This window comes from Sardina pilchardus, chromosome 16 (genome assembly GCF_963854185.1).
Source record: "Sardina pilchardus chromosome 16, fSarPil1.1, whole genome shotgun sequence".
In the NCBI taxonomy this organism is placed as follows: Eukaryota; Metazoa; Chordata; class Actinopteri; order Clupeiformes; family Clupeidae; genus Sardina; species Sardina pilchardus.
In genome coordinates this window covers 6,504,936-6,531,843 of record NC_085009.1, presented here as the reverse complement: position 1 = coordinate 6,531,843, position 26,908 = coordinate 6,504,936, and the positions used below count along the sequence as shown (strand labels likewise).

Here is a 26,908-nt window from a genome sequence, read left to right as displayed (position 1 = left end):
GACCCTTTTCCTCCCCCCCGGCTTCTTTCCTAAAAAGCTCCACAGTCTCGAAATCAAGACAGGCACGCTCTGTGGTCATCTGTGTTAAGGTCAAATGCGTTTCAGCTAACCTAGCCGGGCTATCACCCTGAGTTCTGTTACCCCGGGGGGGAGGAAAAGCGCCTGGTGCACTCTCCTCTGAATGGCTGTGGTATTTCACAATGGGATTGCTGAAGTAGTGATTTGGCTCTGAGAGGCCTGTGTGGGAGGCTCCTCCTCACACATTTGTGGGTGCCGAGTGTAAGTGTGAGAGAGTGTGTGTGTGTGTGTGTGTGTGTGTGTGTGTGTGCGTGTGTGTGTGTGTGGCCGCAATAACACACACAGAGCCCGAGGTGGGAAAGACCACACAGGCAAGACGTTAGTCAGCCAGTTACTCATCCCGCAGCCCTCGGTGAAGAGGTGCAGGAATAACAAGTGTGGACAGATGACCGGAGCGCCGGGAATTCTGTTTACTCCCAGAGCACCGGATCGGATTTCTCGTCCCTCCGGATTCTCGGCATGAGATCCACATGTTTTATATGTGTGGGTTTCTCCTCACAGCCCTGGCATTTACTGACAACGGCGTGCCTCACTCACCCAGGGTTTGGAGACTCTTCTAGAACGTCACTGTTAAAACCACTGTCATATTTGACAAGCATGATACTTCAATAGATAAAGTTAGCTGGAAATGAGAAAGGGTTCCGAGGAAGTGACTATCTGGCTAAAGAGTGATGAGGCCTCTGACAGACAGACAGACAGACAGACAGATGGAGAGATAGAGGAGAAGAAGGGAAAGAAAAGAGGGAGGAATGACAACAACAAAACGCTGCCTCTGCCTGGAAGCTGTAAAACGCGAAACCACAGGTGTGTGGGTGGGTGTGTGTGCGTCTGTGTGTGTGTGTGTGTGTGTGTCACAGTGTGTGTGTGTGTGTGTGTGTCGCGTGCGTATGTGCATGCAAGTTTGGGCGTAGTCGTCTGACGGGCCCCGGTTCCTGCTCCACACCTCCAGGCCCCGCAGGGCTGCGCGGCTCGTTGGGTGGTCTGGCAGTAGCTCCACTCCCAGGCAGGCAGGCAGGCAGGCAGGCAGGCAGGGCCTCAGCCTCCTCCCCCTGTCCTTCACCCGGCTTCTATTCCTCCCAAATACTGACAGTGTGTGGAACACACACACAGAGAGACACACACACAAACACACGCGGACACACACAAGCACACATGTGCGCACACACGCACTCATGTCCACAGAGAGACACACACACAGTCACACATACACACACACTCAGGCACACACGCATACAGTACACACACACACAGTACACACACACACTCAGGCACACACACAGACACACAGACACACACACACACCCTCGTGCTCACACGCTTGTGTCCTCTCTGCCAACTGCTGGCTTAGCTGCGTGCTGCAGTCTCTCTCTTTCTCTCTCTCTTTTTTTCCTCCCCTTCTTTTCCTCTCAGCGCTTCTTTTCATTCTGTCTGCGCCTCCGTGGCAGAGCCGATAAAGACAGTGAGGAATTGTTACGCTGCGCCGTCTCACTCGTCCCCAGTCGGCGCTTCTATAGCCGCTCTTGACAGATTGCCTTTGCCCAAAATGCCCAACAGATCTGCATGTCCATCCATGGCCTATGTGAAGGGCTCTTTGCTGTCCATCCTGGTTATAATATTATTGGCCTGTGAGCACTAGATGAAAACCTTGTCTATGAAGTTTTTGAGTACTTATAAAGCAGTTATTGTACTACTGCTAATACAAATAAGCATTGGTATGCATTTTAAGGTTAATAATAACTGTGAAATTATCTTATAATTGTCTACACTTTGAAGTTTACACCTCTATGAATTGCTCCTTGGCCTTGCACATGATTTAGCATGTGTTAACATGTGAGTAGTCATTTCTGTGCAGAAAGCTTTGTAAAATCATCAGGTCTCTAAACCAAGAACACCGTTGTTTCTTTTGTAACGCAGGCGGCAGTGGTGGTGGTGTTCAACTTTGCCATGGTGCTACTGATCTTCCCCGCCATCCTCAGCATGGACCTGTACCGCCGAGAGGACCGCCGCTTCGACATCTTCTGCTGCTTCGTCAGGTACAGGCCCCTCCCCTCTCAGTCGCACACACACGCCTCTAATCATCACGCGCACACGACCTGAAGAGCCTGTTTGGCTACAGTTACAGTACCAACCGCGAGTCCTCCCTCATATACACCTGTGAACCCGAGTAACACCCAGTGATTTACACCCCCAAGTGGCTAAAATAAATAAGACCTATAAACACAAAAATGGAAAAGGTGACTAGAAATGGCTTCTACAATTCTGTGAGAGTATAGTAGAACCGCATTGTGCTTCATTTCAGTCTCATTGTAAGTAGTGTTCAGGTAGTATCCATTTGTACTTTGTATGTAGATGACTTAATCATATTATAAAGAGATCATGAAGAACCGTTCCTTCCCGCTTCTCTCCCCGCAGCCCATGTGCCACCCGGGTGATCCAGATCGAGCCGCAGGCCTACGTGGACGGCTCGGACGGCAGCCGCTACAGCCCTCCGCCGCCGTCCTTCGGCAGCCCGCCGCCGTCCTACAGCAGCCACAGCTTCGCGCAGCAGACGCAGATCACCATGCGCTCCACCGTGCAGCTGCGCACCGAGTACGACCCGCGCACGCAGGCCTACTACACCACGGCCGAGCCGCACTCGCAGATCCACGTGCAGCCCTTCGCCCCGGCGCCGGCCCCCGCGCCCGCCCCCGCGCCCACCGCCACTAACGTCAACAACAACAACAACAACACCAACACCGGCGCCCACCACAACTACAACAACAGCAGCGCCAGCGGCCACCGGGCGGCCAGCGCCAGCAGCAGCGGCATCGGCACCAACGCGGCCACCACGCCCAGCGGCGCCGCCCCGTCCGCCTCGTGCGCCGGGGCGCCCGTCGACCCCGCCTTCCCGTCCTCCTCGACGCCGTGCCAGAGCCCGGCGAGCGCCAGCTCCACGCGGGACCTGCTGTCCAACTTCTCGGAGCTGGCGGCCGGCGGCCGCGGCCACGTGCACCACTCCTGCCCCGAGCCGCCCTGCTGGCGCTGGAGCTTCGCCTCGTTCGCCGAGAGGCACTACGCCCCCTTCCTGCTGCAGCCCACCACCAAGGTGAGCGCCGCAAACACACACCGCTTCACACACTTTCCACGGAGCTTTCCATTCACGATGTTACATCTGTCTGTGTAGCTGAGAAGAAAGTCAATATCAATATCAAAATGAGTATCTGGTAAACCGATACTTTACTACTCATAATCGATTCCACTACAGTAACATTAGATGTATGTTTAAAGAGCACCTTTAGGAATCATGAATAATGATTCCTAAATTAAATCGAAACAGGACCATTTGCATTTATATGAATGGATTCATTGTCTAAAAGTTAGAAATAAGCTTCAAGGGCAGTTTTTATCAGTATTGTCGTTATGACATTTTTCAACATGCCAAAAAGCGTCACGTTTTCCCCGCTCCACGGATGAGATTGTGGCCTTGACTTGATTGCGGTGCCTTGGGCCTTGTACCTGTGCAGGTGGTGGTGATCATCCTGTTCCTGGGCCTGCTGGGCGTGAGCCTGTACGGCACCACGTGCGTGCGCGACGGCCTGGAGCTCACCGACATCGTGCCGCGCGAGACCAGCGAGTACGACTTCCTGGGCGCCCAGTTCAAGTACTTCTCCTTCTACAACATGTACGTGGTGACGCAGCGGGCCGACTACCCGCGCGCGCAGGGGCTCCTCTACGACCTGCACGGCCGCTTCGAGTCGGTCAAGTACGTGCTGCGCGAGGACGACGGCCAGCTGCCGCGCATGTGGCTGCACCTGTTCCGCGACTGGCTGCAAGGTGAGAGACGGCGCCGGTGTCGGAGATGACAAAGTGTGCGTACAATCATAGGGAGGCCTGACCATCATAAAGGCTTTTGGGAGGGCGTTCCGATATTAATTGAGCCATTTATTCGTGAGTTATCTAAAACAATCTTAGATGTGACACAGACACACACACATGCACACACACACACACACACACACGAACACACGCTTCTGATGTTTTTGACAGATTCTATTAGCCATCATCTTGGGAGCTTCCCAAAGAATTATGACTAAAATAAATCTCAGTCTGACTGACTCATACTTTTTCTACTTTGATAGATTTTTTTGCATTCCCGTCTCTAGGGATCATTATGTTATTGCATGATAAAGATGTCCCTGATTGATGAGCCATAGAGAATGTGGGTGTAGTTCTTTTGTCTGCTGGTGGAAAGTACCATCAGAACCTACACCCCCAGTTCACATAAACATTCAAAGAAAGCCTCTCTGCTCAGCTCGCAAAACATTATTTCAAACGCACTCATGAATTTGCCATGTTGGGTCACAGCGATGTTGTTTTTAACGTCGAAAGTGACTTCAGTTTTTTCTGGTCGCTGTTCAGTTCTGTATTTTTTTCTCCCTCTCACGCATGATCCCCCAGCACATGTCCCGGTGTCGTCTGTTACTCTGCTATTACGTGCGGCCCGGCGATGAGAAAGCGCAGGTCCCTTCCACTAACTTGTGCAGCTGCGCCTTTCAATAAAATCGCATTACGATAAGTCACGCGGGGAGGTTGGGAGGTCCGCCGTGCGGTTTTTCGGGGGATTGTTGTTGTTATATCAGACGCACAACACAGCTGAGGAGCGCAGAGCCCCTTGCCCCCCCCCCCACACACACACACACACACACACACACACACACACACAGAACCGCAGCCGCAGATGTCTCGGCGAGCTGTTGGGTCTCGCTGCCGAAAGACGAGGAGAGTTCACCTTAAGTGTGCGTCCCAAAACTGGAGCCTCGCAGGTGGTGACATGTGGCTGGCTGGGGGGGATTAGGGGGCTGCTCCAGGTGCAGCTGTGGAGCGGAGCGCCATGGAGACGTAGAAGGATGTGTAGAAGGAGGTGTAGAAGGAGGTGTAGAAGTGACGGTGCTACATGGTGGAGCAGGAGAGCAGGGGCGGCGGCGCTCTCTCAGGCTGGTGCACGAGCATGGGTGTGTGAGGGTCAGAGTTTGGTGTTTTTCTCACTTCATATTTTCATACCTCTATCCTTCGTTCTCTCTCTCTCTCTCTCTCACTCTCTCTCTGTCTTTTGCTTTCGCGCTCACCCTCTCTCTCTCTCTGGATTACGAGATGCCTTTGCTAATCCCGGGGCAGATCAGACCCAAAGATTGAGTAAGCCCTCTCCTGAGTAGGTCCCTCTGCACTAATGGCAGGGTGGGAACGTTCCCTTGTCACTGCCCCACCACCACCTCCACCTCCACCTCCACCTCCACCTCCACCTCTCCCTTCTCCCACAAACCATCTCAGTGGCGCACAGGTCGCATAGGTCGCATAAGACAAAGTCTTTAAATGTCAAATCAGATGCTTTTCATTTGGGGCCTTTTTCGTTCAACATATGACTATATTTAACGGCGTGTGAATGTGTTTATCCTTCCATCTGTGTGTGTGTGCGCATTTGAGAGAGAGAGAGAGAGAGAGAGAGAGAGAGAGAGAGAGAGAGAGAGTGTGTGTGTGTGTGTGTGTGCGCATTTGTCCGTGGCAGTGTGTGTTTTACAGTGGATGCCAGAGAGGGAGGGGTGGGGAGCCGTCTTTAATATTGCGCTTTGAAACGGCTCGACAAATTGGATGCAGACAGGGAGATGAAAGCGGGACCAGAAACAATGTGTCCCAGAAATTGGCCACTGGCAATCAAGGGAGTGAGGGAGGAGAGGAGGAGAGCGAGGGAGGGAGGAAAGAAACAGGAGAGGAGAGGAAGGAGGAGGAGGAGGAGGGGGGAGCTCAGAAGTGGTAGACTGTATAGTATCAGCACAGCTCCCCACCCAAGGCCATCCCCACCCACCAGCTCAGCCACTGAGCGAACGTCGGCAGAATTTAGAAATGTAGCAACTCTGGGAGTTTATGGCCTTAAAAACTGACACGGCGGATCAGATCATCTTGAGATTTCCAATAAATTCACTTGTCACCAGAACTATTATTGTTGTTTGACATTGTTGGATTTTGGCGCGTTTGACGCGTTATTTTATGGCCCATTGTGTCTTGAATGACGATGAGATGATTTTTTTTCGAGAGTTTTCTCGGGAGCATCTTGGCTTTGAAGCATGAATAATGAAAACAGACGCCATCCGAGCGCGAGCTGTGTGGTTTGAATTTTGAAACTTTGCTGTGTCACATGTGTCAGCGCTTTGTCGTTTGTGTCGTGTAGGTCTACAGCAGGCATTCGACCATGACTGGGAGACCGGCCGAATCACGCGCAACAACTTCAGGAACGGCACTGACGACGGCATCTTGGCCTACAAACTGCTGATCCAGACAGGAAGGAGAGACAAGCCCATCAACTACAACCAGGTAAGAGAAGCTCATCCGCTCACGAAGACAAGTCTTCTAGAATCTGCCGAGGCACTTTTTACACAATTTTCACATTTTTGTTCCAGGGGAACTAGACCTTGCTGTAGGCTTCTCTGTTCTCTATGGTCATAGAAGGAAGGATGGCATCTAGAACCTCTAGGCTCCTCAGCCTTGTGGGAACATTTTTGTGTGATAAAGTGCCGTAATTCTGTAGTTGTTGTAATAAACTCTAGGGAACTTCTTTAAAGTGCATTTGAGGTAACTGCTTAAAGTGCATTTGAGGAGTCTAGTTGAAAACATGGATTCAACCAATACCGCCAGATCAGATTGTGGGGTGTCTAGCACTCTCAGTTTGTCACTCACTTCATAACCACTCGAAGACTGTGAAAAGCCTACAGACAAATCCACCAACCTAAGATGACACTGTGTGTTTTCTTGAGTGGAGTATCACAAGGGAGGGTTGTGGCCCAGCATGGGAACCACACCTGCCATATAAATGCACCCCCCTCCCCTCCCCCATCCTCCTCTCTTCTTCCCCAGTCCTCCCTCCTGATAGCTTTACCAAGCGCAGGAATTTAAAGGCCTTACAGGGGCTACAACCCACCTCTGAAAAAGCAATTAACTCTTCATTTAAAACCATTTGTCCCATTCGTATGCCACAAGGAATTACAAAAAACTACGCCTGACGGGAGACCGGCAGCACGGTACAGTACGGCACGGAGAGCTACTTGTGAGCTGACGCTTCTGGACGAATGTCTTCGATTTGAACACATTGCGGACATCTGCGTTTATTTCTGTCTGTTTTGTCTTAAGCACTCGCGAGGCCTAATGTGTGTGTGTAGCGAGGGTGAGCAGGGGGCCCTATGCGATGCCTCTCGCAGTCAGCGTTCTGTGTCTGAGCTTTCGAGGTTCACTTGTCAAAATGCACTTGAACAGCGAGCCAAAAAAAAAAAAAAAGGGAGGCACACGTTTTTGGCGGAACACGCCAGGACCCAAATCTGTTTCCCGTTCTGCTCTCGGTTAGTAACATGTTGAAAAGTGTTTGATAGAGTGGGAAAGAATGAAGAGGGAGAGGAGGTTATGTGTGTGTGTGTGTGTGTGTGTGTGTGTGTGTGGGGGGGGTGGGTTGGACACGTCACCGGTGTTTGTGTGCGGCCGGCTGACGTCATTTCCTGTCCGTGTGAGGAGAGCGTAGCGCGGCGGGGCCGCCCGGCCGCCAGCCCGCACTCTGTGCCTCCCGTGACAGCTTGAAGACATACAGTTGTTGCGTATCCTGCTGCTTAATTCAATCCAGATCTTTGGAATCCAAGTCCCCCCCCCTTCTCTCTTTCTCTCTCTCTCTCTCTCTCTCTCACTCACTGACTCTCTCTCTTGCCCTCGCTTTCTCTCTCCCCCTTCCCCCTGTTTTTTTTTTCTTTTCTCTGCTCGGCTGCCATGTTCCCTTTTTGAATGGACTGAGGGAAGCTTCATCACATGGTCCCACCTTCTTACTGGAGCAACACGTTGTGTGTGTGTGTGTGCGTGTGTGTGAGAGAGAGAGAGAGAGAGAGAGAGTGAGTGAGAGAGAGAAAGAGAGAGCAGTGGAACTAGTAGGAACCACTTTTACCAAGGGTGCATTCAACATACCCCTACTACTGGCTTTTTTTTTTGAGAGTGGTTTGTATGGGTGTGTGGTCCATTCCTGCTAAACTAGCTTGGCATTTTTTTAAAAAGCTTTTGACAAATTTAAAGGAATAGTTACTGTGTCTTGGAATGTGTGTTTGTGTTTGTGTGTATATGTGTGTGTGTGTGTGTGTGTGTGTGTGTGTGTGTGTGTGTGTGTGTGTGTGTGTGTGTGTGTGTGTGTGTGTTTAAGAGCGAATGAAAGAGTGTGTACGTGTGTATTTTTTCCACGCACTGTATGCTGGTGTGTGCGTTGGCCAAAAAATGTGTAAAGTCATTTTGCAAGAGCTGGCGGTGGCGCCGGGCATTCTGACTATCCGTAGGGGTCAGGAGAAGCAAATGTTAGGCCCATTTCTACAGATGTTGTGTTATTTTTATAGCTGTACTCCATTGGCTGGGTGGCATTTCCCCCAGTGTTAACAGCAAGGTTAACTGCACACAGACGCACCCAGGGACTCCGGCCAATTTTTTTATTGTTACGCTAACTCAAGCAATTTTTCTCTCCCCAACACCCCCTCCCTTCAACGCAACGCAACCCCCACCACCCCCCCCAAACACACACACACACACACACACACACATGCTCATTCACCCCTGACTTTGAGCGTTTGGAGAGGGGGGTGGATTTATGGCGCAGACCACCGCTCTGTAATGGTTTTACCTTCTCAGGAGGCAGCTCCAGGAAAAGGGAGGTTTTCAGGAGTAAGAGATTAGCACAGCGGCGCTCGGCGTTTTGAACATCTCACTGCAGAGAGTGAAGGAGGACACCGTTGGTCTTTGGCTGTGTTTTTATTTCTTCTCTCATCTCGCCCTATCTCTCTTTTTATCTGTCTCTCTCTCCCGTTCTCTCTCTCTCGTCCTCCCTCTCTCTCTCTCTCTTCTCAGCTCTCCTTAAAGTACCCCTACCCCATAATACAAAACAAATAATGATATTTATTGCTAATGTTTAGTAATAACAGAATCATGAGAAATTGTTAGAGTATATTCCTGCAATGTTCATCTGTTGTACTGCCATTCTGCGTCCCACTGGCACACATTATTAGTTCTAACTGGACAAAACCTTGAGTCAGCTGTGAACTCTCGCCATCGCCCCGTCCGTCCAGTCTCGTGACCCCGCTTCTCTCCTCTCCCTCTCCGCCCGCAGCTGACCCGACAGCGGCTCGTGGACGCAGACGGCATCATCAACCCCAGCTGCTTCTACATCTACCTGTCGGCCTGGGTCAGCAACGACCCCATGGCCTACGCCGCCTCCCAGGCCAACATCCGGCCCCAGCCGCCAGAGTGGATCCACGACAGGACCCAGTCCCTCTCCGACAACTGGTTCAGCAGTAAGGACCCCTATGCTTTATTTGTTTAAAAAACTAAAATATACCACCTCTGGATTGAATACCCAGTTGTGGCTGGTTCTCTAAAATGTCCATGAAGTAGTTTCTTGTATTACACTTGTTGTATGATTATTATTATGTTGCATTTTAGTTACCTAAAATATCGCCAGAAAATAAGTTCACAATTTTTGAGAATTTTTATTTTTTTTGCCTTGACACTTCATCTAGGTTTCATCCCACATGTTTCTAATCAAGCTAAAATTTGAAAGTGCATTTTAGTCATACACTCTAAAATGCACTAAAAAGTCTTAAGGGCGGTGGTAATGATATGTCGGAGCGTAAGAGCTTTTGACAGAGTAACACTGTAGTGTGTGTGTATGCAGTGTGTGTGTGTGCAGAGTGGAGGCAGGTACAGTGAAATAGCTGGCGGTGTAAACAGGACCCAGTGTGGGTTTAATTTTCGCGAGTGCTCGCCGGTTTATGACACGCATGCTGGTTGGTGGTATTTCAGCTGCGGTTAAAAGGGGGCTTTGCCTGGGGAAACGTGATTGGATAACAAGCGGAGAGCGCCGGACCCCTGGTGCTCCCGCTGGCAGCCCTCCAGCAAGCGTCCTAATGTAAATTTATAGCGGAGATTATAATGGGGGGGGCGGCCGGGGGGCGGGGGGGGGGGGGGGGGGGGTAAGACCACGTTGAGCAAGTGGTGATGTCTGGACCGGACTTGGTCAGGTGGGAGAGAGACCCAGGTTTGTGCCTGCACGGAAACAGACCCCCACCACCACCACACACCACACACTCACACACACACACGCGTGCGCACTTTCTCTCACACATACTACACACCCACTTCCCCTTCCAAGCTTGAGTGCTAAGGTCAAACCAGGTTGGGTTTACAGGTTGAAAATGAGATGTTTCCATGAGACGCCGGAGAGTAGTAGAATACCGCTGAGACAAGGGAGAAGGGGGGGAAAAGTCAACATGGTAGGAAAGTATCAGATCCAGGTTTAAGATAGGCCTTAATTCTTTTTGTCAGGTAGGAGTGGTTGGATGTTGCAGTGGGAAAATGTTTTGGGGATTCCGAATATGGTATTTGACTTTATCCAACTCCCCTGCTTGTGGTGAATGGGTTTTAGGGTATTCACAGGGGAAGGTTTAGAGGTGACATTGACACTGCAATTAATCAATCAATTCATCAATGGCAGGAATTTACTATGCATCGCTGAGAAAGTGTGACATATTGCATGTAGTTCGACAAGGGCTATGGAATGTTCACTTTCGCCTTGCCTTAGTACACATGTCCATGTTAATTACTGTGTCCATTTGAAATAGTTTGCCCATGTTAATTCTACATTTACAGGAATTGTAAGAAAAAAATGTTGACAAAAATTCTAACTTTTGTGATCTTCTCTCTCTCTCTCACCTTCTCCCTCAGTTCCTGCCGCTGAACCGATCGAATACGCACAGTTCCCATTCTACCTCAACGGCCTCCGAGAGACGCCGCAGTTCGTGGAAGCCATCGAGAGCGTCCGGGCCATCTGCGGCAACTACAGCCGGCAGGGCCTCCCCAGCTACCCCAACGGCTACCCGTTCCTGTTCTGGGAGCAGTACGTCAGCCTGCGCCACTGGCTGCTGCTCTCCATCAGCGTGGTGCTGGCCTGCACCTTCCTGGTGTGCGCCGTCTTCCTCCTCAACCCCTGGACCGCCGGCATCATCGTGAGTGGAAGCCGCCGTGCCGCCCCAACTAAGGGGGGGATGCACGATCAAGATTTTTTAAAGTGAAAACAAAAAAAAAAAGAAAAAAAAACGTGGGGGGAGAAAAACAAAACAAAAACAAAAATTTGGTGACTTTGTGGTGGAGATGTTGAGACGTGATAATGCTTAGATGAAAAAGGAGATGAAGTGAGTAATGAGATGAAAGAGTTACTAGTGTCTAAACACTCTCTCTCACTCCACTCCAGGCACCCAAACAGTAAACAACAAGAACACATGGCGCGGAAAAAAAAGCACAATAGCCACTTTGTGGGAGATGTCGAAAGCATAATGATAATGACAAAGAGTGGAGGAAGTAATGAGCTGAAGGAGTAGTTAGTGGTTAAACACCCTTGTGCTCTGTTGTGAAATACACAACTCCACATGTATTTAGGCACTCAGGGAACGTTCCACGAAGGGTCATTTTCAGACTGTCCCTCAGCGGCCTGTTTTGAGGTTTTTTTTTTCTTTCAGTTTTCCAGATTTTAAGTCAGTCCCTGGAAACAGTGCTCTATTCAAGCTATATGAATTCATCATGTGAAAAGTAAATCACTATTTACCGGACTCCAATTAGACCTGTATAACATTATTAAGTTAATGTATGTATCTGTGAGAACATGTCTTCCCTGTTGCTCTGGCCAAATTGTAACGTATGTTGTCAGAGAGGCTAAGAGTGGAGAACAGGCCCAGTGTTTGCATAGGCCTGTTCGTTGTGTTTACGCTACACTGTCAGGGCAGGTTTTGTTTAGTCTACGGTGCGCCTTTTCAGACATCTCAATGAAATGAATGTGAGGAGACAAGCAGGTTGCCCAGGCAACCACAACTCCTAGTGTTGCCCTTAAATATGGCTTTTCGTTCTTGTATAGGTTTCTCTTTATTATTTTTTTTTCTTTCCCAGATGCTTCCCGCTCTCTCTCTCTCCCTCTCCCTCTCCCTCTCCCTCTCTCTCTCTCTCTCTCTCCCTCCCTCTCCCTCTCCCTCTCTCTTTCTCTCATACGGTTTCCAGCCCCTGTCCCTTCTTTATTGCAGGGCAGTGTTTAAGCCATTTTCAGTGGCTCTAAAACCCCTCCAACAGGATTTCTGATTCCGTCCACGTGCTTCACAAGACAGATAAAAGACCAAGTTACTACCCGGCTTTGGGCTTTTACCATTTAGCCCACCTCCCCCATCACCCACGCCCAACCATCTCGACCCCCTAAACCTGACCACCAAACTGGAATTTGTTTTTGCGTTCCACCTCCTCGCTCCCCTCTGCTGCAGTTTGCTTAAGCCACCTTCCCTCAACCCCCCCCCCCCCCCCCAACACACACACACACACACACACATATCACCCCCCCCCACACACACACCTCCCACCGCACTTCTTCAGAGGCTCCCGGGCCCCTTAAACCTGAGGCCAATCAGCTGATAATGGCATTAGCCACCGGCCCTGCTTGTCCTCTGTCAGAGAGCACTGGGCACCGGTTCCACTAACTGTCTGCACACTTCACTCGGCCACTTGAAATAGTCTGGCCACTCTCCATAAATATAACACCACCACCTAGGATTAATAATTCCATTTGTTCCAGCCCTTTTTTTTTTAAACTCGTGTGACTCGAGACGATCGGAAAAAATGATCTCCATTTTATAAACATGGCGGTGACTTTGTGAACATTATTAACACCTTTTCGAAGACTCTTTTATACATTCAACCGAATTCGTTTCGTGACATCTCAAGAGTGTGTCGTTTGTCCCTGCAGGTGCTGGTGCTGGCGCTGATGACAGTGGAGTTGTTTGGAATGATGGGTCTGATTGGCATCAAGCTCAGTGCTGTCCCTGTCGTGATCCTCATCGCCTCGGTCGGCATCGGGGTGGAGTTCACCGTTCACGTAGCACTGGTGAGTTGAGGCATAATGCTGCACAGTGCGCACACACACACACACACACACACAGTTTTTCTGTTAACTCCAAGTGTGGCGTCTTGAAAGTATACAGACCTTAGTGAAAGTAAAAACAGTTTGTTCTGGGAAACGTCTTGACTGTTAACTGTTAACGCTCATAACGTCAGAGCCCATCCACTTTGTCTTAGCACTGCCTCAGTGGCCTTCACCTCTCCTCTCCTGTCCTCTCCTCTCCTCTCCTCTCCTCTCCAGGCTTTCCTCACCGCCATCGGCGACCGCAACAAGCGCGCCATCTTGGCCCTGGAGCACATGTTTGCCCCCGTGCTGGACGGCGCCTTCTCCACCCTGCTGGGCGTCCTCATGCTGGCCGGCTCCGAGTTCGACTTCATCGTCAAGTACGACATTTTTTCCGCTACAACACTTTCCCTCCGCCACCGTCGCCTCTGGATGGCCCTCTTGCGCTTCTGCTCCTCTCTAACACTCACCTGACTCCTTTTTATTCCGTATGAAATAATGCACAGGGAACATATCTCCCATGCTGCTTCATTTAATGGAGGGGCCGTAATATTTATTAACGTCTTTAACACTTATAGCATGTGGTGAGTGCCCCTCGTGGATAGAGGAGAAATGTAATTTCAGGTGTAGGAATTAGCCCTCGAACAAGTCAACGCATTCACGTTAATCCGTAGAGGCCCTGCGGGACCGGCGGGGCGAAGGCCATAAGCTTAAGTCACGGGAGACGCGGTGTGCGTATATATCTCCCTTTAGTCCGTATCACTTCAGCTGTTAAGTGCTGTTTAGTGTTCCACTGCACATACCATCTGTCATTAGGCGAAGGGTCAGTATGATTCCAAAGAGGCATCCCTGTGGGAGGGAGAAGAGGTCTCTGTAGCGTTGATATCTCTAATGCACTTGTATGCATAGCGGCCCTTTGATGTGGATGACTCTGCAGAAGGAGGAGAAGTGGGGGAGCGGGGGGGGGGGGCTAGGGCTGGTGATCAGGCCCCCATGTCACATAGGAATCTACCTGAGAGTCCAGTCACGCATGAAAGCCATTGCTCCGCAACTCCTCACCCTCCTCTCTTGATCAAATGCTCTCTCTTTTTTTCCACTCTTTGTGGTATGTGTGTGTGTGTGTGTGTGTGGTTGCGTGCATGTATGTGGTGTGTGTGTGTATCTGTGCATGTGTGTGCATGTACAATTGGTGGAAGGGCAACTCAGAGCTTCCACTGCTTTAAACTTAACTTACATTTATTCAACAATTTGCCACTTTTAAGGTATATTTTTGTTTTGGTTCTGTGGTTTGGGTTAGACCACCCTGTAAGAATAGCTTTCAAAGCAGGGTAATGCTAACTGTATTTCCAAAATACACCAGTTTAGTGACATGCTAGCAAACATTTATAAGGATTAGCTGTACAGTGTTTAGTGTTTGAAGTTAACTCACTAGATTTAGACCAAAACTCATCACTTCCTTAACTACTTTAAATCAAGCCTCAATGTCTTCCTGCAGAATAGTTTCGCAGCGCTCAAATGGTTTCACACCAGGTACTACAACTATCGTTAAGATTTCAGCAACAGCGAGAAGGCCAGAGCTCATAAAAACCTCTTTTCTGCTGTGTAAACATGCTACTTTCACTTAAAGTCACTGTTGATTTAAACTTTCGTTTTTTTATAGTAATTGGCTCCTCATTTTAAATTTGTAGTTCCTCAGTAGTTTGGTGAAATGTGTGCATAGGAATTAGTCTGTCCAAAGTTGACTATCTCTTCACAACCCTGCAAATGTGTGAATGAATAAACACACACACACGCACACACACACACACACACACACACACACGCACACACACACAAATACACACAGGGTGAGGAGTGTGGAGTCTTTCCTCACCTCCTGAAAACAGCGTGCAGTACGTGCCAGCTTGAGTATCAGTAAATATGTGCGATTCCCTTTGAAGCAGATGTCAGGGAGGTCAAACGCGCCTCCCCACAACAATCTGACTTTATGGGAGCCCGTTTCCTGCATCTGCATATGTCGTGATAATGTTTCACACGGAACTCTGTGTAATTTAATCACATGCAATTAAAGCACAATGCTGAGTGATAACTCAGGCAACATTTATGGTGAAGTTTACGGCACTCCGTAATGCAATTATAAACAGTTTCATTTCGCCATACCATCTTGTATCTTTTTTGAGATTCGTGGTTCTCCGCGCAGCATTTGGAAGGCGAAAAAACGTTTATTGTATTTTTGCGGTCTTGCAGAAATAAGTGCTCCCCTGGCTTGCTCTGTCAGATCCTGTGAATATTTGGAGTCCAAACAGACCCCAGCGGCTCTCTCTGCAGGGCACGTATTTGGTGAAGAAAGATATTTTTATTCCCTTCTTTTCACTTGAGGCATTAAAAACACATCTTGGACAACACACACACACACACACACACACACATATATATTTTTATGTATATATCACAATGCGTCCATCCCTAGACCAGCCCATTTAGCTGTAAATCAGCTGTAAATCCGAGGGCCTCTCCTACAGATGGCATAATACTATGGAATCCGTTTTACAGCACGGCCCATAATGTATAGAGAATCCACACAGGAGAGAGCTGATAGCAGATCAGCTCTCCTACTGCTATACCAGGAGGACATCTTCCCTCCGGCCTGTCGTGTGGCAGTCTACTTTAAACTTGTCACAATCCTTTTACCAATTGCGACCAGTCGTATTTACACAACGAAATTCTAGTGGCCGCTCTTTTTTTTTATGTGGGGGTGGGTTTATGAAGCACGACCGCACACTTCTCGACTGTAAGTCGATTTCAAAGGATAAATCTAATGGGTGGTTTGATTGAACCCAGGCTTCCAGCTCCAGTGTAAACACGGAGGCCTCCCCCAGCCTCCTCATGGTTGGAGCCTGCCTAAATAAGGGGCTTCAGCCTGGAGCCCTCTCCTGGGCAGGCAGGCAGGCAGGGCTGGGTTGGGCTCGGCAGGCAGGCTAGTTGGGTGGTTGGTTGGTTGGTCGGTCGGTTGGGTTGGCCTTGCTTCGCGTCTGCATTCGGCGTAGGAAAGGAAAAAAACAACAAAAAAAAAAGCAAACTTGGCCGGTGCCACGGCGGCAGCACTCAAGTGGTCACCCTCCCAGGCTCTCAATTAAACGAGAAGCACGAAACCGACGCCCGCCACTTTGAAGTGCCGCCGCGATCGAAATAAACACGGCGACGACGCGGCGCTTTGAAGTCTCGGAAAGCTCAGTAAGAATAAACATGACGACTCCTCTCTGAAGTGCAGGGGCCTGATCAAAAGGAGCCCGTCAACCCCCATTTGAAATTGAGACTGTAGGTACCCAGTCCACCATCTCGCCATTCAAAAGCCACAACGGCTTCTGTACAAGCTAAGAAACACTTACAGGAACATAAAAGGGCACTAATAACAGTTACTATCCGCATAATTAGAAAAATAAAACAAAACGTGAGAAATTTAACAAGACAGACCATTTAACTAGATGTGTTCAAACGCATACTCAAACAGGGAGTGTACAGAGGAAAGTTCCCCTCCAGAGCCGTGGCGGTTGACTAGCAGGCGGCCGCTGCATCTCTAAGGGAGACAGGCTTCTCCTCCTCCTCCTCCTCCTCCTCCTCCTCCTCCTCCACCTCCTCCACCACTACGGACCCCAGCAGTAAAACCAGCACCCCTGCACTCCTTCAGGCTGGGCCCAGCGCCCGAGAAGATCAGTTATAAATGTGTCAGTGTGTTAAGTCTAAGTCCCAGCTGTGGTACATACCAGCTGGCAGGAACCTACCCCCCCTCAACGCACACACACACACACACACTCACAGTCACACACACACTCACACAAATCAAACACACACACTTACACGCACACTCACACTTTCTTTCACACACACTCACTCATTCACCCACCCGACCTTAACAGTGTTTGAAAAGGAGGACGGGGCATGTCCCATTCATTAGTGTGGCGTGTCTCCCTTTGTGATAACTCTCATCCGTGTGGAATTACTGAAACACCTCCAACACTAACAGGGAAAAATGGGAGGCTCACACGTTCAACGCAACTGAGCGCAGGCCGCCGCTAGCATATTTGTAATCAAACTAGACATTCGACAAACCACAAAATCAGTCCACAAATTTCATAGGATGCTGAACCTTACGTATCAACTTTCATTAAGCAAGTTTTTGTTTGAGCAAGATTTTTTGGCTTCAGCGGTTGGGGCGGAACCATGTATTTTTTTCCACTGTTCAGAAGTGTTAGGTTTGTGAAGTGCTTTTAATTTTTTTTTTTTTTTAATTAATTGGAAGCAGCAGCGCATATTTTGACAGGGGTGTGCAGTGGATAATAACTATTTGTGTGAAAGCAGGGCTATTTAGCCTAATCCACTTTCCCCTAGTTAAGCAATCACATCCAAAGGCCCTTTCATCAAGTCTTTAATTGCATATTTCTGCCGCTCAGAACTGCTGACAGACGATACCCACCTCAGTGTGGATTTCAGATGTCGTTTTTTTTCCCCCTTCCTTCTTTCTTTCTTTCTTTCTTTCGTTCTGCCTTTCTTTCTTTCTTTCCTTCTTTTTCCCCCCGCAGTCACTCTGGCCTTGGCAGATAAGGGTGGCCCACCTCGGATCAAAGCAAAACACAAAACATAATTATTTCACGTAGCGCGATCAAAATGTTACTCGAGATTAAAATAGCGATGCCTTGGCCACACCGCAGACTTGAGTCAGTGCGGCGGCGGCGCAGGAGCAAAAGTGAGGCCGAATTAGAGGAAAACAGTGACCAGAAAAAAAATGACAGAGAAGAGTGAAGGAGACCATTCTACGGCATTCCTCCACCTCTCAGACTAAATTGTTTAAGTTCACCCTTCACTTCATTTGCGCTGTTTTTTCTCTCTCTCTCCCTCTCTCTCTCTCTCTCCACTTCTCTCCCGCTCTCTCTCTCTTTTCTTGGAGAGAGGGAGGGAGGTCCCTGTCCCCGCTGCACACAGCCTTTGCTGGCCCTCTTCACTCTCCCCACATTCCTCTTTTCCCCCTTGTGTGATTGTATTTCACGCCCTTCCAGCCTCCCCCACCCCCCCTCTCGCCCAGCCCCTCTCTCTGCCTATGAATTAATCAACTAATTATATTTCCTCTCTCCCTCTTTTTTTCTGTTTTTTTTTTTTTTTAATGCTGCTTAAACGTCTAATCTTCTTTGGAGATTTTAGTCTGATAAAAGGTAACTGTTCCTTTCAGATTTTCTTGTGTCAGTCTGTCTGGTGGACCCGGTGAATCTGTTTCGTTTTTGTTGTTTTTGTTGTTGGGTCTTTTTTTTTGGTGTTGTTGACATGTCTACTTTGTTGTATTTGGATAGCTACCCTTGTCTGTCTGTCTGTCTGTCTGTCTGTAGTAGTAACGTGTCTTTTGTTGCTCTCCTTATTGCAGATACTTCTTTGCCGTGCTCGCCATCTTAACGGTGTTGGGGGTCCTCAACGGGCTGGTGCTGCTCCCAGTGCTCTTGTCTTATTTCGGGCCCTACCCAGAGGTAAACGTGCGCACAAGTGTGTGTGTGTGTATGTGTGTGTGTGTGTCTTTAAGTCGTTCCATGTGGGATTGGTCCACATACCACGGCAGGCCAGAGGCATGATCTCAGAAAACTGTTCCTTTCATTTCCTCCATGCACCTCCCAGAGGACCCTCTTGGACTGTGTCACTACACGTCAAATCATTTGCATGCCTTCACACAATATTTGTGCTCTCGCTCGCTCTCTTAAAAACAAAACATCAATGTTATTTTAATCTCCTGAATGTAGGATAATTCATATTAATAATAATATTTTTAATAATTTATAACATAATATCTTTTTTTACTACATAAATAAATGTACATGATTAATGTACACAATAAAATGGAATTTTTGTTTGTCTTTGTTTGTTATTACTCTAAAGCAGCATGCGATGCTAATCAGGGTGTTTGGTCTTTGGCATCATCAGTGTTGTTGTTGTTGTTGTTGTTTTTTAAAACATCTCAGGTCTCGCCCGTGGATGGCCGTAGCCAGCTGCCCACGCCCTCACCAGAGCCCCCGCCGCAGGTGGTCCGCTTCTCCGTGCGGCCGCGCCACACCACCACGGGCACCGGCTCCGACTCGTCGGACTCCGAGTACGGCTCCAACACCACCGTGTCCGGCATCAGCCAGGAGCTGCAGCAGTACGACCTCCGGCCCAGCAGGGGGAAGCAGCCCTCGCACCAGGTGGACCTGCCTGCCTACCCAGTGGCCTCGGTGAGTCCAGTTCCAGCACCGGAATGGGTTGCAAGTTGTCCATTTTGCAGGATGCAAGCTGCAAACTGAGGACCTAACAGTCCTATCTTGCTTCAATTCATAACATGATGAGACAGTTGATTAAAATACTAGTAATTGTACACACTGAGAGGGTGCACTAATAATTTTAAACTATAAAAAGATTTAAAACCTGCTGTTCTCACACAGGCCACATGAATGCCCTCGATCTATTTGTCCATTGGGATAAAAAAAACAATGTATTATCTTTGTTTGGTGAGAACACATGATGCATGCAAACCTCTCATGATCTACGTTTGTTTGGCTACAGACTCTTTGATCATCTTTTATTTGGAAAATTGCTGTTTTTGTAAAGATCTCTCGATGCCGTTTTTCTCACCCCGCTTCTTTCCCTCGTCCCAGGCGGTGCACTCTGACCCTCGGCCGCCTCACGTCCTCTCGTCCCCTCCTCAGGAAGCCGCTCCGCCCCACCTGGCCCGCCGCTACAGCAGCAGGGAGCCCAAGAGGGAGCCGAGCGGCGGCGGTCACCAGCAGCAGCATCAGCACCGCCGTCAGGCCCCCACGCACCCCTCCCACACCTCCCAGCCCCCGCCCCACCGGCCGCGCACGGACGCTTTCGAAACCGCTACTGACCCCAGCGCCGGGGGCCGCTTCCCTCACGACGGGCCCCCGTCCGGCCACGGCAGCAGGGGCCAGCAGCAGCACCACCGCTCGCGGGCGCACCACCAGTACCAGGCGCCGCCGCCCCCCCACTCCCACCCGCACCCCCACTCCTCCAACCCCGCCTACGGCCAGCCCATCACCACGGTGACGGCCTCGGCGTCGGTCACGGTGGCCGTGCACAGTCCCAGCTACCCCCAGCCCTTCACCCTGAGCGACAGCTACCCCCGCCAGCCCTTCCAGGAGGCGTACTCGGACAGCGGCAGCAGCGGGAGCAGCAGCCGCCGCAGCAGTCCGTCCTTCCAGGACCCCCACGTGCCCTCGCGAGACTCCTACCGCCACCGCAGGTCCCACCTGGAGGGCATGGAGCTTCAGGACATGGAGTACGACGCCCCCAGTGGCCGGCATCGGAAATCCTCCAGCTGAGGTGAGAGGCGAGGACACCACAGTCCTAGATAGAGTGGGAGAGTTCCCTTTATAAAATTATATTATATTGTTATTTATGATAGTTAAAAATGGCCTGTTAGATTGAAGTTACACCCTCATTCAGTTAGTTTTATTCTAGAGAACTCATGGGTATCAATAATTGGGACCTAAAAAGAGAAGTTTAAGCTGTTTGGTTGCCAACGTTTGAGGAAGTAAGTGATTTAGTGTCAGCAACAAGCTGCTTCACTCAAGTTACGTTGACCTCTTCAAAAAATTGTCCTCTGTTCATAATTTAACAGACAATTTATGTCATATGTGTTTATTCAGTAATGCTTGGTTCCCATTGACCCAAATACAGTGTTTATAGCTGTTCTCATTTTTTTTGGTGAGACATGAAATGTTTCACTGCCATCAGCGAGCATTTCATCAGATTGCGACCTCTCACAAACCAGACGCAGATTGCAATTTGCATGTGGAATGCACACACTGCCGTTGACGGGTTTTAGAAGGCACGCTGTGGTGTACCAGCAAGTGCGTCGTTCGGTGTTTATGGTCATACGGGAGACATGACATCATATGACAGTTAGATTTTTACAACACTTGTGCAACGCGAACTCATCAGCCTCGCTCTGAAATCTCTCCAGCCAGCCACCACTCCCAGCCAAAAACCATCATGTCGTCTAGATATAGTAAAAAGTTGGGGTTCGCGTACAGTACATGTCCGTTTGTAAGACATTGGCAGAATCTCTTGGCATGCTCAAATCCTGTTATGCTTTTAGTGCCTTGTATGCTGTGCATCGTCTGAAGTGTGTCATTGTTTGCTTGTTTGTTCTTGGCAGGGTTAGAGAGACTAAGCACAAAGGCCAAAGATGGGACCTACCCTTCAGCTCCTGCGCCAGTCTTCAGGGGAGGGGAACACTTGGACCAGCAGCACTTCATTGGTGCTTCACCCTTACTGTATAACCTAGTGTACAATTTGTTTTTTTTTGTTTTGTTTTGTTTTTCGTTAGATATTTCTATAAGTATTTAAAGAATGTGTACACACATGTAAATATATAAAAAAAGTAGCTATAATGTTTGTTTGTTTGTTTGTGTCGGTGGGGTGTTTTCTGACACCTCGTTCTGAGTTTTCGAAACGGTCTGGGGGGACATCAGGGGTGGCGTTTGTGTGTGTGTGATCCTGTCGTTACTGTTCACTCGTCTCGTGTCTCTGTGCCATGAGGAAGCTTCACCCTAGACGGACAACTTCAGCAGAAAACAGTTGCTGCTTAATAACATTGTATAATGTACATGTATAATTCTATGCAATTATTTTCATTTGTAATATAGAAGTGTGTGTGCATGTGGCATGTGTGTTTGTGTGTGTGTGAGTGTGTGTGTGTGTGTGTGTGTGTGTGTGTGTGTGTGTGTGAGTGAGTGTGTGTTTGCGTGTGCGTGTATGTGTATGTGTGTGTGTCTTAGGATCCTGTATAAGTGTATCTTTCTTGAGGTCGCTCTTTACTCGATTAGGTCTTACATTAAAAAAAAAATATGCTAGCGATGATGGTAAGCTAATATCAGTTTTTGAAAATTTGGCCATACAAAATTCAGCTCTAGCTTGATGGGCGTCTAGTTTTCAGAAGACGGCACGGGCAGTCCCCTGATGCTATCCGTCACGGGCACTTCCAGATCATACAGTACTGTTTCTGTTTCCATTTTGAGTGGTCACTCTGTTTTTTAACCTTTTCAATGGGACTCTGACCAGACTGACCGTAACCTTCCTAGGTGCTAAAGTCACTTACAGTACAAGATACAGATAGTTAGATAGATATGAGTTGTAGCCACATCGCTTATACTGTGACAGGTGGGACCAGCTCAGTGGGAGTTGACTTAGTAGGCGATCTTACAGTATCTTGTACGAAACGAGAAGAACATTTGACTGAAGGCAGCCATACTGTCCTCAATCATTCTTACAGCGGTCTGGTGACTAGCTGTTGGTAGAGACTAAAGGAAACTGACTGCACTGCAAGCTAAGAAAATTCTGAAGGGAATATTGGTAGATATAATTGAGAAAAGCATTTACTATTTCACTAAGTGATTTATTATCATTTTTTTCTATTGTAGTGGTGGTACTATGGCAAGTTCTGTTGAGCTATTCTTCAAATTTGTATGGCCTTATGTTGAATAATAATGGTGCCAGTGTATGGTCTTATTATGAACAAGAGAGAGTCTTCAAAAGGCCTGCACTGTGTGTGTGTGTGTGTGTGTGTGTGTGTGTGTGTGTGTGTGTGTGTGTGTGTGTGTGTGTGTGTGTGTGAATGTGAATGACGGCGTGTTTGTTTTGTTTTGAGTGATTGCCTGTGTGTGCATTTGAAGGTGCACAGACATGTCTATTGAAATGTTTTATCACAAATCTGTGGTAGTATAAAAAAAATACTGTTAAACTTTGAAACACGCTATGCGTGAAAATTACGATTATGAGTCATACATAGAAACATGTTTTTTTTTGTTTTTCCTTTGCTCATTGTTTTTTTTTTTTTGTTTTTTTTTTTGGTTTCAGTTTGGTTTCGTTTGCCTTTCGTGACAACAGTAGCTCTGTAGTTAGTAGGCCACAACCCTGGGAACTTCGCTCTGACTCCATGTGCTCCTGTACGGGGCATGTTTCACTGTATCAGGCCATTTAGTGTTGACCCTTGACCCTTGACCCTTGCTTCACATGTACCTATGAAAGGTGGCGGAGGGTGAAGGACAGCACAACTGTACTCTGTGCCATCACACCTATGTTGACATTTCCTGTTTTGGAATATCGACCAGTATTGTATAGCTACATGCTCAGTGCAATACACGTCTTTTTTTTTTTTTTTTTTGTCATTACTCAGATTTTTGAAGGTGTTAAGCTAAACCAGTACCTACCGTAATAATCAACCAGGAACGCAATAAGCGAGACCGAACTATCCGCGATAAGCTCACTGTATGTCTTGAGTCTATAAGCTACACAACTGGCATTGCAAAGGTTCTGCACTAAATGGCCTTACTGACCTCTTCAATGACAAGAACCCCAACCACTGGCCCCGCAGGTTAAGCACACGGTCTTACTTGACCTCACCTCATAAAACGTCCAGTGCGTACCAACACGGCACTAATTGGAAGTCCACCACCTCCCCTTGCGCCATCCGGAGGCAAATGGTGTTTGTAAAAGCTTGTGGGGTCAGGGTTTTAGTCGTTCATTTTCTGCCAGTTTGCCTCAGTCATCCTTTCATCCTTCACTTCCCCTCCGTTTGTCCTCTTGTAAAACAAATGTAGACCTCTGTTCCATTTTGTAGTGGTCTTCCGTCTTGTGTTGCGCATATAAATTCCTCGTATCATTCTCTCGTCAGTCATTTCAGTGACCATATCTTTTTTTTTTTTTTTTAGACCATTTCTTTCTTTTCCTTATTCTTCTGATGGAACATTGGCAGAGAATAGACACAAAACATGGCTGGCAACTATTGTATTTTTTAAATATTTTATTATTTTTTTACATTTGGTTTTGCAATATTTATATTTTTGTATTATACTTTTTTTGTTTTGTTTTGTGTTGTTTTTATTTTCAGTTATGGTCAAAATGCCAGTTGGTGACAAATGCAGGGATTTTTATGTTGAAAAACACTATTACAGTTTTTGTTTTTACATTAATGGATTTTTGATCTGTATAAAGTGCTTACTAATGTTAAATAGGAAAAAAGAGTATATAACATTTTACATCATCGATTTGTCATAGCTCTTAGAGGACTTTTTTTAAAAAAAGGATAAATAATCAATGGTTTTACAGACTGCCATTTTCCTCATTCGGAGTGGATGTATGTTGTTTCGGTTACAAAGATAAATGTATGCCATATAATTTATTTATATGAAAATTTATTTTTGTAGTGTACATAGTAGTTGTCAAGTTATTTGACAAAAGTATATTTTTAAAGAGTTTATATGTAATGCTACCAATTTTGTGGAAACATAACAAGAGAAATACATTAAGGTACAGGCACACTTTCATTGCTAACTTGTTCTCAGACAAACTAAAGTCCCCCACAGTATTACTATAGGAGAGTGAGATGCTCTTGCAGCTGGTTTTTTGGTTTGTGAAAGGCTAGCCATGAAAGTAGAGAAATCGTACTAGCTCTCTAAATAATAATGTTCAAACACTGATAGAATTCTAACAAATAAAAGAACACTATAACTTATTTGTCTCTTTGTCTATAACTTTAATAAATAAATTTAAAGAAAAAAAAAAGTTACACGTGTCTGGATTGACTTTTTGAAATGTACATAGTTGTTCTGCAAATGATTCCTAATACATGTGCGTGAAAAAGATGTATTTGATTTGGCCTTATCTATGTTTGATAGTGTAAACCTGAAACAGATGAATACCAAGTGGAAACAGTTTGAATTAATACACGTCTCAGAGGCACGGCTACGTAGCCTTGCCCCCAAGATTTGAAACTTGCTGACATCTGGTCACACGTTAGAGCACCAGCCTGCCGCCCACCCCACCCCAGCCCACCACACCCCACCCCACTCCACCCCCAACCCACCGCTGACTCCACTCCTCCCCGTTAGCCTTCTCCTGTATGCCTTTGATTGACAGCTTTATGGACTGCAAGGAAATTGGTTGTAGTTACAATACAGCTGGGCTGTTCGGAGTAATGAAAAAAGGCACATGGCCTTGAAAACGTCCTGATGGGAACAGATTCGGCCTGCCCCCTCTCTGAACCGCGCGGATGCTGGTGGCCAAAACATTTCTCAAGCTTGTTCCAATAGAACTCGGGCCCTATCGGAGAGCAATGTGCATGGCCTTGGATGTAGCCATGCCCTGCATAATTATTTTTTACTACCCATAAAGTCATAATCTATAGCTCGTTAGCCGATCAGCAGGGGCCTGGAGGCTGTGTGGTATAGGGGACTATATTGTAAGTTGTCAGGTGTGCTTGGGTGACCTGGAGAGAATGATTTAACGTCGCTGTTTGAGTGACTTACAGCAGCGTCTTAGTTAAAAGCATGAAAACATCACCTGCAAATCAGTTCAGGAAGCTTGAGCTATGCCGTTTCAAACGTCAATCATCAAGTATCGCCTCTGCTAGATAGATAGATAGATAGATACTTAATCCCCAAGGGGAAATTCAAGTTCAACAATTCTTGTTAATCCTCAAATCTCCTCGATCCTGTGGAATTAAATTGATCAAATTGCACTTGTTGATTACACCGATATAAATATGGGAAATTGTTCAACTCCTGTAGATTTGTGGCACCGGTGTGTAGTCCATGTGCAGCCAGCAAATTGCATACTGTATGTGCCTGTTGCAAAATGGAAACACATCATGCGCCCTCTACACCCATCTGTGTGAGGGTTATGACAACACTGATGCCTTTGGAGTCAGAGGGTGAATGGAGTGTTTTGAACTCGTATTCAACTCTGTGGCTAGGACAGCATGGCTCCCTATACACAGAGTGATCCAGTAGCCTATAAATTATGTGGATCATTTGTAAACTGATAGTAATGGTATAGACACATAGCTTCAAGAATGCATGACAGAAGGGCGGGGGCAGTCAATAGTTCACGCATCTCCAGTTAAGAATGACACGTCGGAGGCCTCTGACTTGTTTTTGAGAAAATATTGAACGTGTTCAATACACTGGTTTTGTGGCAATTCACTCTGGCATATCCCATTATAAGGGATGTAATATATAACAAAACAGCTTCTGGTTTAATTAATAGACGTATGGTGCGGATAGCACCCAGGACTAACAGCGTAGAAATAATCTCCACTCACAGAGCTGAGGGCCATACTTTCCTCGTGAAGTTGAATGACTAAATGTTAGTGCAGCAGGTGAGCTGTTAGTGTCATTGACTGCTTAAAAGAGGTCATGTGGTATGAAGGTCAGATATCTAATCTCAAACACGGTCATGAGCTGTCATGACCTATTTGAGCATGTGGAAGAAGATGAGTAGTTTAACACAACTGCACCTCTCTTAGTGAAAATGGCAAGTGACTCTGTGAAAATGAGAACCCTACTAGTGACTTGATGGAAATGTTAACTCAAACAAGATGCCTTCCCTGTGATGACCCCTGAGGCCAGAGAGCTATATGCTGAAGAGTGATCTTGATCACATTTGCAGTGTGGCGTCAACTTCGAAAAATTGCACAATGACAGACAAGAGATGACGAAAAGTGTGTTTAGTCTTACCCACGCAAAGAAGATTTTAATCAGTAAGAAATTTACCTGAGAGATTTTTTGAGTGTTTAATTTTTCTTTTTGCAGCTCCATGCCTGACGTGGAATATCTGTTGAGACTCTTTGCTTGGTCATTCAATTTGCGCAATGTAAGCAGTTTTATCTCTCTCCTGCATTCGCCTCAGTTCACACTCAGTATCTCATTCTGGTTTTAGTTACTTCACCTGTACCTTTATAAACATTCTGATACAAAGAAAAAAATCCTAAAAGTATTCACTGAGCTGGACCTAATGTTTCCTCTCTTTGTAAAAGTCACA

The 26,908-nt window shown here is 47.4% G+C and overlaps 1 protein-coding gene across 1 annotated transcript in view; it reads left to right on the top strand.

The window, feature by feature from the left end:
* The window catches only part of ptch1 (patched 1), a 56,456-nt gene extending 31,854 nt beyond the window's left edge, over positions 1 to 24,602 (top strand). The window contains exons 13-24 of the mRNA XM_062516612.1: positions 1,993 to 2,111; positions 2,491 to 3,163; positions 3,582 to 3,891; positions 6,281 to 6,423; positions 9,230 to 9,413; positions 10,843 to 11,123; positions 12,899 to 13,036; positions 13,292 to 13,434; positions 18,468 to 18,567; positions 19,054 to 19,302; positions 19,723 to 20,407; positions 21,246 to 24,602. Of these exons, the coding sequence (XP_062372596.1) occupies positions 1,993 to 2,111; positions 2,491 to 3,163; positions 3,582 to 3,891; positions 6,281 to 6,423; positions 9,230 to 9,413; positions 10,843 to 11,123; positions 12,899 to 13,036; positions 13,292 to 13,434; positions 18,468 to 18,567; positions 19,054 to 19,302; positions 19,723 to 20,406 (3,024 nt within the window). The 3' untranslated portion in view covers position 20,407; positions 21,246 to 24,602. The remainder of the gene's footprint in view (positions 1 to 1,992; positions 2,112 to 2,490; positions 3,164 to 3,581; positions 3,892 to 6,280; positions 6,424 to 9,229; positions 9,414 to 10,842; positions 11,124 to 12,898; positions 13,037 to 13,291; positions 13,435 to 18,467; positions 18,568 to 19,053; positions 19,303 to 19,722; positions 20,408 to 21,245) is intronic.
* Positions 24,603 to 26,908: the final 2,306 nt, after the last annotated feature.